Consider the following 13612-nt stretch of genomic DNA (forward strand, 5'->3'; position numbering starts at 1 on the left):
TATTAGTTTTCCCTAATTTAGGTCACTTAGATTTAATTTTTTTTTTAGCCCAGAATACCCATTAAGCATCTCATTGTTTTGTAGAAAATAATTTAAATGAAAAAATGCTACTATTCTCCCCACTTTTCTTTTTTTAGGTTATTTTAAGTATGTAAATTTCAGCCAGAGATTGAACAGAGAAAATTCCTGAACAATAAAAATCCATAAGTACATTCTTGAATTTAGAGTTGTGTTTATAGTTATTTGTGAAAAATAATAAAAAGATTCTATGGCTTGATTATAGGTATGTTGAAACATTGATTAAGCCTTAATGTTTGCTAGAAACATGTGAAATTTGATACCCTGACTTACCCAGGGAAATTCAAATGACTATTACAAAGTATATGATGAAATGACACAATGCACTGTTTTAAAGCTATGAAGAATGTAGATATAACATATGAATAGCATTATTTCAAACAGCCAAACAGTGACTTTCTGTCAGTTACTTTGTTTCATTGTCTCTCATGCATCAGTCCCTGGTGTTTATTGATGATTGATGCTCTGAGAGGAAATAGCAGTTACTCACCTAAGAGTTCACTTCCTCTTCACCCTTCCTTCCTGTATCTCTCTCCCACCCTCTGTCTCAAGATTTGACCTCCTAAAACAATGATTTTTATATTCCAGAGTGGCTCCTTCTTTCCACAATCAATATTCAGTGACTCCATTTGGGTTACGATCAAAACTATTAGAGGAAAGTAAGCTGACAAGTTGATAATAGAAAGTTAATTTTCGAAATTCTGTTGACAAAACAAATGACCAGGAGTTGTTTTCACAAATAGTTTGAAGCCATAGCTTGCTGCATTTATGGCTTGTCTTTGTTTCTAACACAGTCGGTGTGCTTTGTAGACACAAATTTTGTGCAGAAAGAACCACTCCCTCCCTGGTTACCTACTTTTGTTTATGAGAAGTAACATTACTGTCATCTTTTGTTCTATTTCAACGTGTCTTTCTTATTTTGGGGAGTAAGTAAAATACATTCTCTGGTCAAACTTTTAACTTCACCAAGCAGAACACCTCAGAAGTCCTATGTTTTTCTTACTCTAATAACATTTTGTTTTATTTATTTATTTATTTTTTTATTATTATACTTTAAGTTTTAGGGTACATGTGCACAATGTGCAGGTTTGTTACATATGTATCCATGTGCCATGTTGGTGTGCTGCACCCATTAACTCCTCATTTAGCATTAGGTATATCTCCTAATGCTGTCCCTCCCCCCTCCCCCCGCCCCACAACAGTCCCTGGAGTGTGATGTTCCCCTTCCTGTGTCCATGTGTTCTCATTGTTCAATTCCCACCTATGAGTGAGAACATGCGGTGTTTGGTTTTTTGTCCTTGCGATAGTTTACTGAGAATGATGTTTTCCAGTTTCATCCATGTCCCTACAAAGGACATGAACTCATCATTTTTTATGGCTGCATAGTATTCCATGGTGTATATGTGCCACATTTTCTTAATCCAGTCTATCGTTGTTGGACATTTGGGTTGGTTCCAAGTCTTTGCTATTGTGAATAGTGCTGCAATAAACATACGTGTGCATGTGTCTTTATAGCAGCGTGATTTATAGTCCTTTGGGTATATACCCAGTAATGGGATGGCTGGGTCAAATGGTATTTCTAGTTCTAGATCCCTGAGGAATCGCCACACTGACTTCCACAATGGTTGAATTAGTTTATAGTCCCACCAACAGTGTAAAAGTGTTCCTATTTCTCCACATCCTCTCCAGCACCTGTTGTTTCCTGACTTTTTAATGATTGCCATTCTAACTGGTGTGAGATGGTATCTCATTGTGGTTTTGATTTGCATTTCTCTGATGGCCAGTGATGGTGAGCATTTTTTCATGTGTTTTTTGGCTGCATAAATGTCTTCTTTTGAGAAGCGTCTGTTCATGTCCTTTTCCCACTTTTTGATGGGGTTGTTTGTTTTTTTCTTGTAAATTTGTTTGAGTTCATTGTAGATTCTGGATATTAGCCCTTTGTCAGATGAGTAGGTTGCGAAAATTTTCTCCCATTTTGAAGGTTGCCTGTTCACTCTGATGGTAGTTTCTTTTGCTGTGCAGAAGCTCTTTAGTTTAATTAGATCCCATTTGTCAATTTTGGCTTTTGTTGCCATTGCTTTTGGTGTTTTAGACATGAAGTCCTTGCCCATGCCTATGTCCTGAATGGTATTGCCTAGGTTTTCTTCTAGGGTTTTTATGGTTTTAGGTCTAACATGTAAGTCATTAATCCATCTTGAATTAATTTTTGTATATCTGTTTATCCTATTATATTGTAAGCATTATCAGCCCAAGTGAACTGTCTAGTTCTTTTCTATATCTACCATGTGTAGTACAGTTAGTTGGCTTATAGTAAACATTTAATAGCTGTAAATCCTTAAAAATACTTGCCAAATTGAGCCAGGTACAGTGGTGTATGTCTGCAATCCCAGTACTTTGGGAGGCAAAGGTGGGCAGATTGCTTGAGCTCAGAAGTTCAAGAGCAGCCTGGGCAACACGGCAAAACACCATCTCTACAAAAGATACAAAAATTAGTCGGGCATCATTGTGCATGCCTGTAGTCCCAACTACTCAGAAGGCTGAGGTGGGAGGATCACTTGAGCCCAGGAGGTTGAGGCTACAGTGAGTCATGATCGTGCCACTGCACTCAAGTCTGGGCAATAAAGAGAGACCCAGTCTCAAATAAAAAAAAAAACAAGCTGTTGTCCTAGGGAAAAAAGCTCACATAATCACATTAAATGGCTCCTAAGAATCATGTGAATTTGTAATATAGCAATATAGCAAGCCAGACGCTGTGCTAGGAATTATGGAGGCTACAGAGATGAACTGAAGAGCATGTCACCCTCTTGGCAAAGTGCCAAGAGGGCAAGTTGGGAAAATTTGGCTTTGATTAGGAGGCTGAACTTGAATTTTTAAAAATAGAAATGTGTAATTTCCTTTTACCTAAAATGTGACCTCTGTATGCATCCTATTAGACATTTTTTATTTTAATAACATTTTTGTCTGATTGCCAAATAAGACATAGTTGTAATATAAAATTTGGAAATTACCTGAGGAAGCACACAAAACACACATGGAAAAAATGAAACTTAAAATGCATAATCCCATAACCCTAAAATAACCACTGTTAGCATTATGGCATATTTCTAGCCTTTTTCTTCCTTTGGAATAGGTATACATACTTTTTGTTTTTCTGTTTTACAAAAATGGGGTGTACTGCCAATACCTTTTTGTAATGTGTGTTTTTCAGTTAATCTATTGTTAACTGACAGCATTAGCATGTTTTCATGCTATGATTGTTTTTCAGTCATTTGAAAGTACTCTACAGTGTAAGTATAGTTTTAAATAGAGGCTCTGAATAATTTCAGATCTTATATCTTTCCCTTCCCAACACTCTGGCCCTGAAGAAATCACTCAGCTTCTGTGTACCTCCATTTGTTTTTTCATCTGTCTACCTTACAAGATTGTTTTAAGGAATAAGTAATATTAAAAAGCACTTAGCCCAGTGCTTGACACATAATGTCTAATAAAGGAAAGCGGTTTTTATTTTTACCGTGTTATTTGACCAATTTCCTAATACTGCCAAATTTTTATTATTAAAATAGCACTGGGATAAACATACATCTAGATACATTCTTTACACACATCTATAATTATTACCTTAGGATAATCTATCCTAAGGTAGAATTGATGCATCAGTAGGTATTACAAGTAAGATTTTTTTATGTAAGGATTACCTTTCAGCCACAAGTTTTATTCCAACCAGCTTTTTATGAATGTGTCAGGTTTCCCTCTATTATAAGAGGTTGTTTCATGCTAATTGCACAGTATTTGTGGCCTTCAGTTAATTCAGATAATCTTGAGAGAAAACTTACAGCACCCATAGTTTGTGGAAGAATAGCTAACACTTACATCACGACAATGCAGCCTCCATTATATCACACCCTGAATGATTTAGAAAGGCTTTCACAGTTGAGCTTACTTTCTCTTTTTCTTTTTCCTACCAAAACAAACTACATCAAAGGGTCCAAAAATAATTCAGTTGTATTTATTTAAAGTTACTCTTTTAGGTGGGAAATTATATTCTATAAATGTGAAAAGATATACAGGGCCCTAAGAATTTTAGCATTAAAAGTTTCAGCATTGAATTATGACACCAAGCATTAGTCATTACCTAGAAATTTTTCTACTTAGTTTTTGGCATTATTTCAGATACACTGAACATCCTGAAATTCAAATTCCTTGAAAAAGCAATAATAAGCAACATATTTCATTTTTATGCTAATTTAGTAGTGTGGAATGTACTATCAGTTCCACTTAGACTCATGTATTCCAAGCAAGTGATTTAATTTCGATTCAATTGACTTTCCAGATAGTACTTTGGATAGACAAGAATTATTTTAGTATTTTAACTTAATTTTTACTCATGATGCTCACCTATTGTATCATTTTGGGCCCACATGATATTTTAATATCAGTACTGCAGTATCTGAATTATGAATCTGAGGGATTACATTGACTTGGCATTTAATCTAATATTATTATCCCTGTAAGACAAATCTCTTGTGTTGAAAGATCATTCAAAATAGGAAACCCTTGTAAATATCTTGATTTAATACTCATTTTGGTTTGGGTTTTGTTTTGACATTCTTGAGTTTATTTGGACAGACCTGGGGTGAGAGGGCCCAGCACCTAGAAGAAGGTGTTGGGCCTCGTGGTGGTGAAGCTTGGCTTGTGCTGGCGACACAGGATGCCATGAGGCAGCAGGAATTCGATCTCGGAGTTGTAGAATTGCTTGGCTGATGGCTGGCAGCACTTGCTGGCCGCAGTTTTTTCTGCCTTCATGGTCTCAATTGAGTGGGCCCAGGCACAGTACCCAGTGCCCATGTCTTGGTCTGCAGAAAATAGGAGGCAGGGTGACCACATTCACCAGGATTTGGATTTGGCCAACCTCCTATCAAGTATCTGGCACATCCTGTTAGGTACAGTAATTGCCTGGGGACCGCAACTGGGGGCTGAATTGGGGACGGAGTGCCTGCAGTCTCTGGCCCCAGGAGGCACTCATACTAATTTTGTGATACCATTTTATGAACAAAGATCACCACTGACATTTTAAGATATTTACTGTTGGTTATTTTGTATTAATCTTGATTTATTTATTCAACAAATATTTATTGAATGCCTGCCATACACTAGGCTCTTGGGATATTATGATGAGTTTAGAAGTTTATAAAATAAATGGGCCAGGTTCAATAGCTTGTGCCTGTAATCCTAGCACTTTGGGAGGCCAAGGGGGAAGAATTGATTGAGGCCAGGAGTTCAAGACCAGCCTGGGCAAAATAACGAGACCTCATCTTTTCAAAAAATAAAAAAATTTGAAAAAGCCAGGCATGGTGACATGTACCTATAGTCCTAGCTACTCGGGAGGCTGAGGCAGGAAGATCACTTGAGGGGTCAGGATTTCAAGGTTGCAGTGAGCTATGATCACACCACTGCACTCCAGTCTGGGCAACAGAGTGACTCTATCTCTAAAACATAATAAAATAAATGGTGCCTAAGTTTTGATATATAAATATATAAAAATATATTGCTAGAATATATATATATATACATATATATATATATATACAGTAGTTTATTTCACTTGGATTGCATGTTACTTTTTAAGAACTCTTAAAATTTCTACAATGAATACAATGGATTGGGAAATTTTTTGAAGTTGTTTAAATCTCCAGTTTCTTTTTAGAACATTACGTATTACTGTAGGGTAAATTACTATAAAATGCAAAAAAAAATACACAAATGAGTGCGAAGATAAAATTTTAATTTGTGATTATTGAAGTAGAAAAAATCTTGACAATGGTTTTAAAATGAATAGTGAAATATGTAACTTCACAAAAAAGTATTTGGTAGCTTTATCATTTATGTTTTAAGATGCAGTTTAACATTTTTTATTTAACCATCCACTTTCTCTTCTTTGGTGTACTCTGTTTTCCTAGATTTTATCTTATTTTTCTTTCCTCTTAAATATATCAATTCAGGAATTCTCCCTTTGGACAAAACTGTAGATGGTCCTCAGGGCTGATCCCTAATTCCCTGATCAGTAATTCTGTTTTAAGTTTTATTTTGTATAGAAAAAAAATGAGTTGAAAACTGTATATGCTTCCATCTGAGGTTTTCAGTGGGAAAACTATGAATTTAGTCTGGCTGCCAGCGCAGCTCTGGGGGTCTGCTGGAAAAAAAAAATGTACTCTCTTGGGACCTTCCATCGAATGTGGCCACTGTACAACCTGCCTTATTGCTTAGTTTTAGTTGTCATCAAAAACTTCCAACAAGAATAGTTCCTGTTTGACTTTTCCCCCCACCGTGGAAAATATTAGACACTAAGTAGACCAAAGAGACTGAAAAGCCTGGATAGATTGAATGATGGTAGGGGAAGTAAGGAAGGAAAATCTTAATAGAAAAGAGGTGAAAGAAAATTTCCAAATTGATAAAAGAACACAAAAATGCCCTGGGCTTCAGGCAGAAGGGATAGTTATTTTCTGTGAAGCCCATTGCTTTCCTCTCCCCTGTATTTCTAGCCCACATTGCGCCTCATGCAACTCCTGCAGTCTTCCTGCCTCTCCACGTGCTCTCACTCTTTGTGAGCACATTGCTCACTTATAGGGAAGGTATCAGTGACTATCCACTAATTCCTGCATAAAGTGCAAATTCCTTAGTTTAGTAAATCAGTGCCAGCCACAATCTAAATCTATGTATTTAACCTTATCCTCCACCCCTTTATTCATGTTCCCTTTTCTCTGGCCAATTGAGATGGTCAACCTTGTCCCGAGCATGTGTACTACTTTGCACATCTCACATTGTCTTTTTGGCATGGGAAGGAACTGTCATCTTTGCCAGTTGAAATCCTACCCAAACTCTGAGACCCAGCTGCTTCCCAATGTTTTCTTAATCACCTGATCCAGACCCTTCCTTAACTGGACTACTATGTGACTGCTCCTCTCCTTTCCTGACTGCCTCATGTTAGTTATTTGTTCTTGCCTTATTTTCCCTATATGATCATAAGCTCCTTGTGGGGCAAAGAACATATCTCTTCCTCTGTATTTCCTCCATAGTGCCTAGCATATTACCTTCCTTATAGTACTTGAGTAATGAAAATGTGTTGGATGATGATCGAAATCTCATTTGAATCAGGTGATCTAACACAAATGTCACTTTTTTTGTGCCCGATTCTATGCTTCTTTCTGTATAGAAATAAAAATAGGTATGCAAGTATTTGTTACTAAATGGAGACTTACAGTACCTGTAGCAGTGAGATTTAGTCAGTGGGTCCAACAAGAACAAAACCTCTCACCTTAGCTAGGTGTCTGTGCGTATCTGAGCACTCACTGCCATCCAGTGCTCAAATCCAGTGCCGCGGGTTCCCAGGCAGGGGTGATTACACCATGGGAAGGAGAACTCAAGTACTGCTAGGCCTCCTGAATTTCTTTTTGTTGGTTTCTCTCAAGAATGTAGTTCCTTTCCTAATGAATTATATGCATCTAATTGCCAATGATATTTAGATGTTTTTTAACAGTAGACCAAACATTACAAATGTTCCACTGATGATGCATGTGGGAAGAAGTGTTACAAATGTTTTTCTCCCACTTAATTTTCCTGTGTGAACTAAATCCAAACATATCTGAATTTTCATAATTCAAAGAAAATATCTGTGCCAACATTCTGAGAACAAATAGCTGCCAAGCAAAACCTGACAGCATATTCCTTGGTGACATCCAGTCCTTAAAACCTGTGTACACAGTGAGCAGCTATCTAAAACTGAGCTCATATGCAAATGTGAGCATTCCTCACTTAAAATTACATTGTGTACATTAAAACTTTCTCTAGAGTCTATGAAATGTTCAGGAAAAATATAGCTGAGCTTGATCTTAAGTACCTTGCCTCATTATTTTTTTTTGTCATTTCCAGCTACTAGTCTGTCCAAAGAAAACAACTTTCTTATTTCTTTTAGTTTTGTGTGTACCCTTAGCTTGATTCCCAGTTGCTGCTATAAAAAACTGAAAGGGTTCCAAACACTGCTATTTTTCTTTTTTTCTCTGTTACTAATATTTAAACATCAAAGATATTCTGGTACTTTTATGTTGTAGAGTGTATATAAGACCATATTTTCCCTAAAGGTATTTGCTATCCAGGGTGTGTTTGTGTGTGTGTGTGTGTATGCACACACGTGTGTTTTCTTAGCTGTTAGCCTTTTTTAGAAGTCACCTAACTGATAGCATTTTCCTATCACAAGATCACTGGCAGTGCGTGGAGGAAGAACTTGAGTGAGGCCATATTAACAGCAGGGAGATGAGTTAGGAGATTTTTTAAAATAGTGTATTCAGATTTTTTTTTTTTTTTAAAGCCCTATCTTAACATCGAAAACGTATGTTGTGATGACCTTGGGAATTTTTTAAATTTAAGCATGTTATCAGGACTCCTCCCAAGGCTGAAACTAAAAACTAACCTGCTTCCACCAAGACATTTAATATTATGGCAATTTAAGTATTTATTATTAGGGCCTTTTATGATAGTCTTACAGGAGGTTTTCAAAGTTTTATTCTGTCTACTAATTGGGAGTTTTTAATGAGATTTACCTTTTGTTAGCTCTGTTAAAAAAATTATATGTGATATGAAAGAAAGCTTTAAATTGTTTGCATATGATATAAATATATTTTTCTTAAAATATCAGTTTTTGGCCAGGCGCAATGGCTCACGCCTGTAATCCTAGCACTTTGGGAGGCCGAGGCAAGTGATCATGAGGTCAAGAGTTTGAGACCAGCCTGGCCAACATGGTGAAACCCTGTCTCTACTAAACATGCAAAAATTAGCTGGGGTGATGGCAGGCATCTGTAATCCCAGCTACTCGGGAGGCTGAGGCAGGAGAATCGCTTGAACCCGGGAGGTGGAGGTTGCAGTGAGCTGAGATCGTGTCACTGCACTCCAGCCTGGCAACAGAGCGAGACTCAAAAAAAAAAGTCAGTTTTCTTTGCTTGTACTTACAAATCATAGAACATTGTTTTCATTTAAACCTGTTTCCTACAAAAGTACTAATTATTATATATTTTTTGGAACACTCATATAGTTAAACTGATTTTCTTAGCTGCAGTTAGTGGGTAACAGTAGAAATAGGACATATATGACCCCAAAACAAATCCAAACATGACCAGACGTGGCAATGCTACATGAATAAATATAAATATGTATCAGGAGACTCAATTGGTAAATGTTACAATAAGTACATAACAAAAAAAAGAACAAATACATCATATCTTAACATTTAAAATGTTGACGGTATTTCTAATTTGATATATCTGTGATCTCATAAGGAAAGTATATTAAATGAATTGCATCTTCAAACTGCTATTTTGTTCTTTATCAAAAGAAAAAAGGTATGGCAATTTATGGTTAAAAAAAAAAACCACAAACCAAATTTAGCTTTAATTACTGTCTAGCCATAAGAAGGAAAAAACTAGCAGCCAATACCAAGGTTCTTTGATCTCACACTTCAACCTTTTTGTCCTCCAGATGAATGAAATGATCTTTTCTGAAATGTTCAGCAGGCCTTTTACCATTTGATAGGAAAATTATTTTTAAGAAGGTTTAAAATGTGATCTGAAAAACCACATTGACTCTATGTGGCATATTTGCTATTCTTAGCCTGGTGGAATAAGTTGGAAGTGGATGAATAATGCAGGTTAGAAAGAAAACAGATGCGAAATATTACAAATGGAAAGGTTTTCCAGCAATGAGACTTTCATTTTAGGACTAGGTTTTTGTTGGCACGTTTGGCATTATGACGATTATTGTTTTTTTCTCCAGCTGTTACACATCTGTATTGAAGGTTGGGGCAACTGGCGTTGGTCAGAGCCTTTCAATGTGGACCATGCCGGGACTTTTATTAGAACAATTCAGTACAGGGGTCGAACTGCTTCTCTCATCATCAAGGTTCAGCAACTCAATGGAGTACAAAAACAGGTAAGTTTCTTTGTGTTCATGACCCAGACACCTCTTAATTATTCAGTGTAATGGAGATGAAAATAATATTTTTTTTAAATCACAGTGGTTATGCCTAGTTATATCTACTACTACCATGCATGTGAGCATTTAATAAATGCTTATCTATGATCCTGACAATGATGATGGCTTCAAACCCTTTGTCCCACTTCTTTTACAAGAGCTGCTAACGAGCAGTAAAATTTACTGATTTTAGTTTCACCTCTTCTCCCTGTCACCACCTACCTTCTGGTGGAGGTGCTAATGAGCTGTGAAATAGCCAAAAGTCCTTTATGGAAAAGGAAAAGAAGCAAAGAGTAGTGGGAACCCTGGATAATCCACCAGCGGATAACCAAGAGTTGGTTCTCATGCACGTGAGAATGATCTGTAAGGAAGTGCTGTGATACTCTCCCATGACAGAGTGGGCCTGGGTCTCCAGCAAGCTTTTCTTTTCCTAGGAGTTAATATTAACTGCAGTAAAAATTCACTGCAGCCTAACTCTTGGCATATAAAACCTCAGCTCTCAGCACATATTTTTACGTATTTTATAAAACTTCCTTTTGGCTGTTTTTGAAGTTCTAAGACTGCAAAGGGAAAAAAGTATCTGACACTTTCTTTGTGTTCTTAAGATGTGAAAATGTGGTTTCTAAAAGATGTTTTTCAAGCATGGAGCATATGACAAGAGTAGAAAGAAAAAAAGGAAGTATTAAAATCTGAAAACTGGCTTCACTGCACACATAATAACTGGATTTGTCGTTAGAGTTTCAACATACACATCTACATCTGGATTGTAACAGTCTACCCAGAGCTTTTGTGGGACATGATAGAAACAGCACTTAGTACCTGGAAAAGGGGAGCTTCCCCTATGGAGCAGCAGAGGCTATTCTGTTGCTGCATGCCAAGGAGGAAGCAGGAAGCTACTAGCGAGATGAACAGTAGGACCCACACCATATGCATTCTTGGTCTGCACCTAATCAAGGAGCTGGACTTGATGATCTTATTATTGTGGGCCATGAAAATAAAAAGAGAATTCAACTCTAGCAGAGGAGTCTCAGAAAAGAAGCATGGAAGACTCTTCCCAATTACCTGAGCATTCCTCAGAATATTTATTGATTGCCTAAAGTGGAACAAAGTAAAATGGAAAACACCAAGTATGTGAAACAATCTTTGCTTTTAAATTGCAATTTTATGTAAGCCCAACAATGTTTTCAACTGACAGTAAGTGTAAAGGGAATTTAGAGGTTTCACTGAGAAGATATGACATGAGCTGGGCTTTGGAAAATATGTAGAATTTGGATTAAGAGAGAGCATTCCAAGTAGACAGTATAGCATAAACGAAGAGACAAATGTGGGACAGATGAGTCTTACTGAAGGATTCCTGCGGCGACCAGCCTACTAGTGTGAGCATTGAGCCAAAGAGAACAAGGAGTGTCACTAACTCCCATCTGCCCTCAGAACACTCTTACATGAATTTGCTGTCAATGAATATCTGCCCAGTAAGTATATACTGGTTTTCTGATTCTGTCACTCATGGTCTCAAGAATGTCTTATCCACCTTTCCATTCAGTAATACGTCTGAGAAAAGGTCATCCAGCCTCTTTGATAGTTCAGATGACAAGAGGCTCATTCCCTCACACAGCAGCCCTTTCTGTTGGCTACTACCAGCTAAGTTTTCTTCCTGATTTTGAACCAAAAATCTTTCACCATTCCACTACCTTTCCCCATTCCCTAGAACTACAAGGCATATACAAGCGCAAAACTTGTTGTGAGGACTCCACAAGTCACCTCTCCTCTACATTATAGCCCTTCAGAAACATAAGGGAAGCTATTGTGTTTCCTCTTGGTTTTCTTCTCTCTAGGCCCTTTCAAATTTGAGTGTGCATCAGAATCCCCTGGAGGGCTTGTTAAAACACAGATTGCTGGGTCCCAACCCCAGAGTTTCAGATTGGGTGTGGCCTGTAACATTTCTAGCAAGTTCCCAGGTGCTGCTGATGCTGCTGGTCCAGGGACCACAATTTGACTACTATAGCTCCAGTCTAAACTTTCCCAAGTGGTTCAGCTCATTTTAGTGTGGCTGCTAGGACATTTATCAATTACCGAAATGGCAGGGTCCCTCCATAGAGAAATGGTTTTAATGGTATGTCCTCGTAGTCAAGATCATAGGCAATTTGGCTGTATCTGCTTGCTAGCTGTGTGATCTTCAGCAAGTCATTTAAACTCTGTGAATCAATTTCCTCATCTGTAAAATGGGGATAGTAATAGTGCCTTCCTCAGGAAGTTAGTGTGAGGATTAACTGAGTTTGTGTATGTAAAATGCTTACAACATGCCTGCCCTCCTGCCATAGCCCAATATACCATATTTAAAATTATTCTAATGAAATGTTATCAGGCATGAGTAACACTAGTTGGACAGTTTTGTATTATAACAATAGTGACTCATTCTTGTATAGATACTATATATTTTCAAGAAACAATGTTAAATTCCAGGGATAAATTAATACATACAGTGTTCCTGCACAAATATTACACATCGCAACAGTATACCTACCAAATGTCATAAAAGTTGGTTATTTGAAAAATACATTTCTAAAAATGTCTGACAGTTTTATCTCTTCCCTGCCCCCTCACTCACTCAGATACACACACCCACAAGCAAAAATGTTAAATGCCTTTTTCAATTGGATTTCATTTTTGCTGTCAGGGTAGTTTAGCGTTCAGATTTGCTCTGGTTAAAGTACATCAGAGACATAGGATTTCCTCAATTGGCAAGGTTAGGAAGGAAGAAGGGAACCAAGCTTCAGAAGAGCTTTGTGGATTCTTGTCTCCCTCACATCTTGGCTTCTTTCCTTCTATCCCACCTGGGCCTGGAAATTTGCAATAAACTGCAGCTACCTAATTACCAGGGCCCATCTGGGGAGGTGAGTGTATGCAGATCCCTGATGTACCTTAACGCCCCCTGGATAATGGAGAATTGGCTAAAGCTCTTTTTTAACATTGATGCTGGGTTATCTGTGCTCTGCATTTCTTATACCCCTCTCATTTCCCCCAATTGAATGAAAATTGACCACAGAAAATTTTGTGGGAACTTTGTATGTTCTACAACTACTCATGTACACTTATTTGCTTCCATGTTTCCCATCCTTTTGTTGAAGAAACCTTTACTACTCTAAAATCTCAAATGTACACATGTATGTATGTAATAATGGTATCTTTATACACATACTTTTAATCATGGTTAAGATATCATTTTCCAGTGCATCTGGTGCTCTGGAGTTATTCTTTAATATCACTATTCTTCTTGGCACTGATCTAATAAGAGTTCTGAAATCTGCTAAGTAAAATCATATGTGGAAATCTTCAATACACATCTTTGTGGCTTTGGGGAAGGAGGGGAATTAGTGTGAAACCTGGAAATGTGTATTAAAGAGAAACCGTGCATTTAAAAAAATTAAGTAGCTGTCTTCAACTGATAAATTAATCTTGAAATTCTAACCATAATTTTCAAAATAAAGGCATTGTAAGTTTTGCCGCTTTGAAGAAA

At 37.2% G+C, this 13612-nt stretch overlaps 1 protein-coding gene across 1 annotated transcript in view; it reads left to right on the forward strand.

Moving 5' to 3' along the window:
- The window catches only part of VPS13B (vacuolar protein sorting 13 homolog B), a 915321-nt gene that overhangs the window by 829771 nt on the left and 71938 nt on the right, over positions 1 to 13612 (forward strand). Inside the window, exon 44 of the mRNA XM_032760928.2 lies at positions 9898 to 10053. Coding sequence (XP_032616819.1) covers positions 9898 to 10053 — 156 coding nt within the window. The remainder of the gene's footprint in view (positions 1 to 9897; positions 10054 to 13612) is intronic.

This window comes from Hylobates moloch, unplaced genomic scaffold, assembly GCF_009828535.3.
Source record: "Hylobates moloch isolate HMO894 unplaced genomic scaffold, HMol_V3 SCAFFOLD_9, whole genome shotgun sequence".
In the NCBI taxonomy this organism is placed as follows: Eukaryota; Metazoa; Chordata; class Mammalia; order Primates; family Hylobatidae; genus Hylobates; species Hylobates moloch.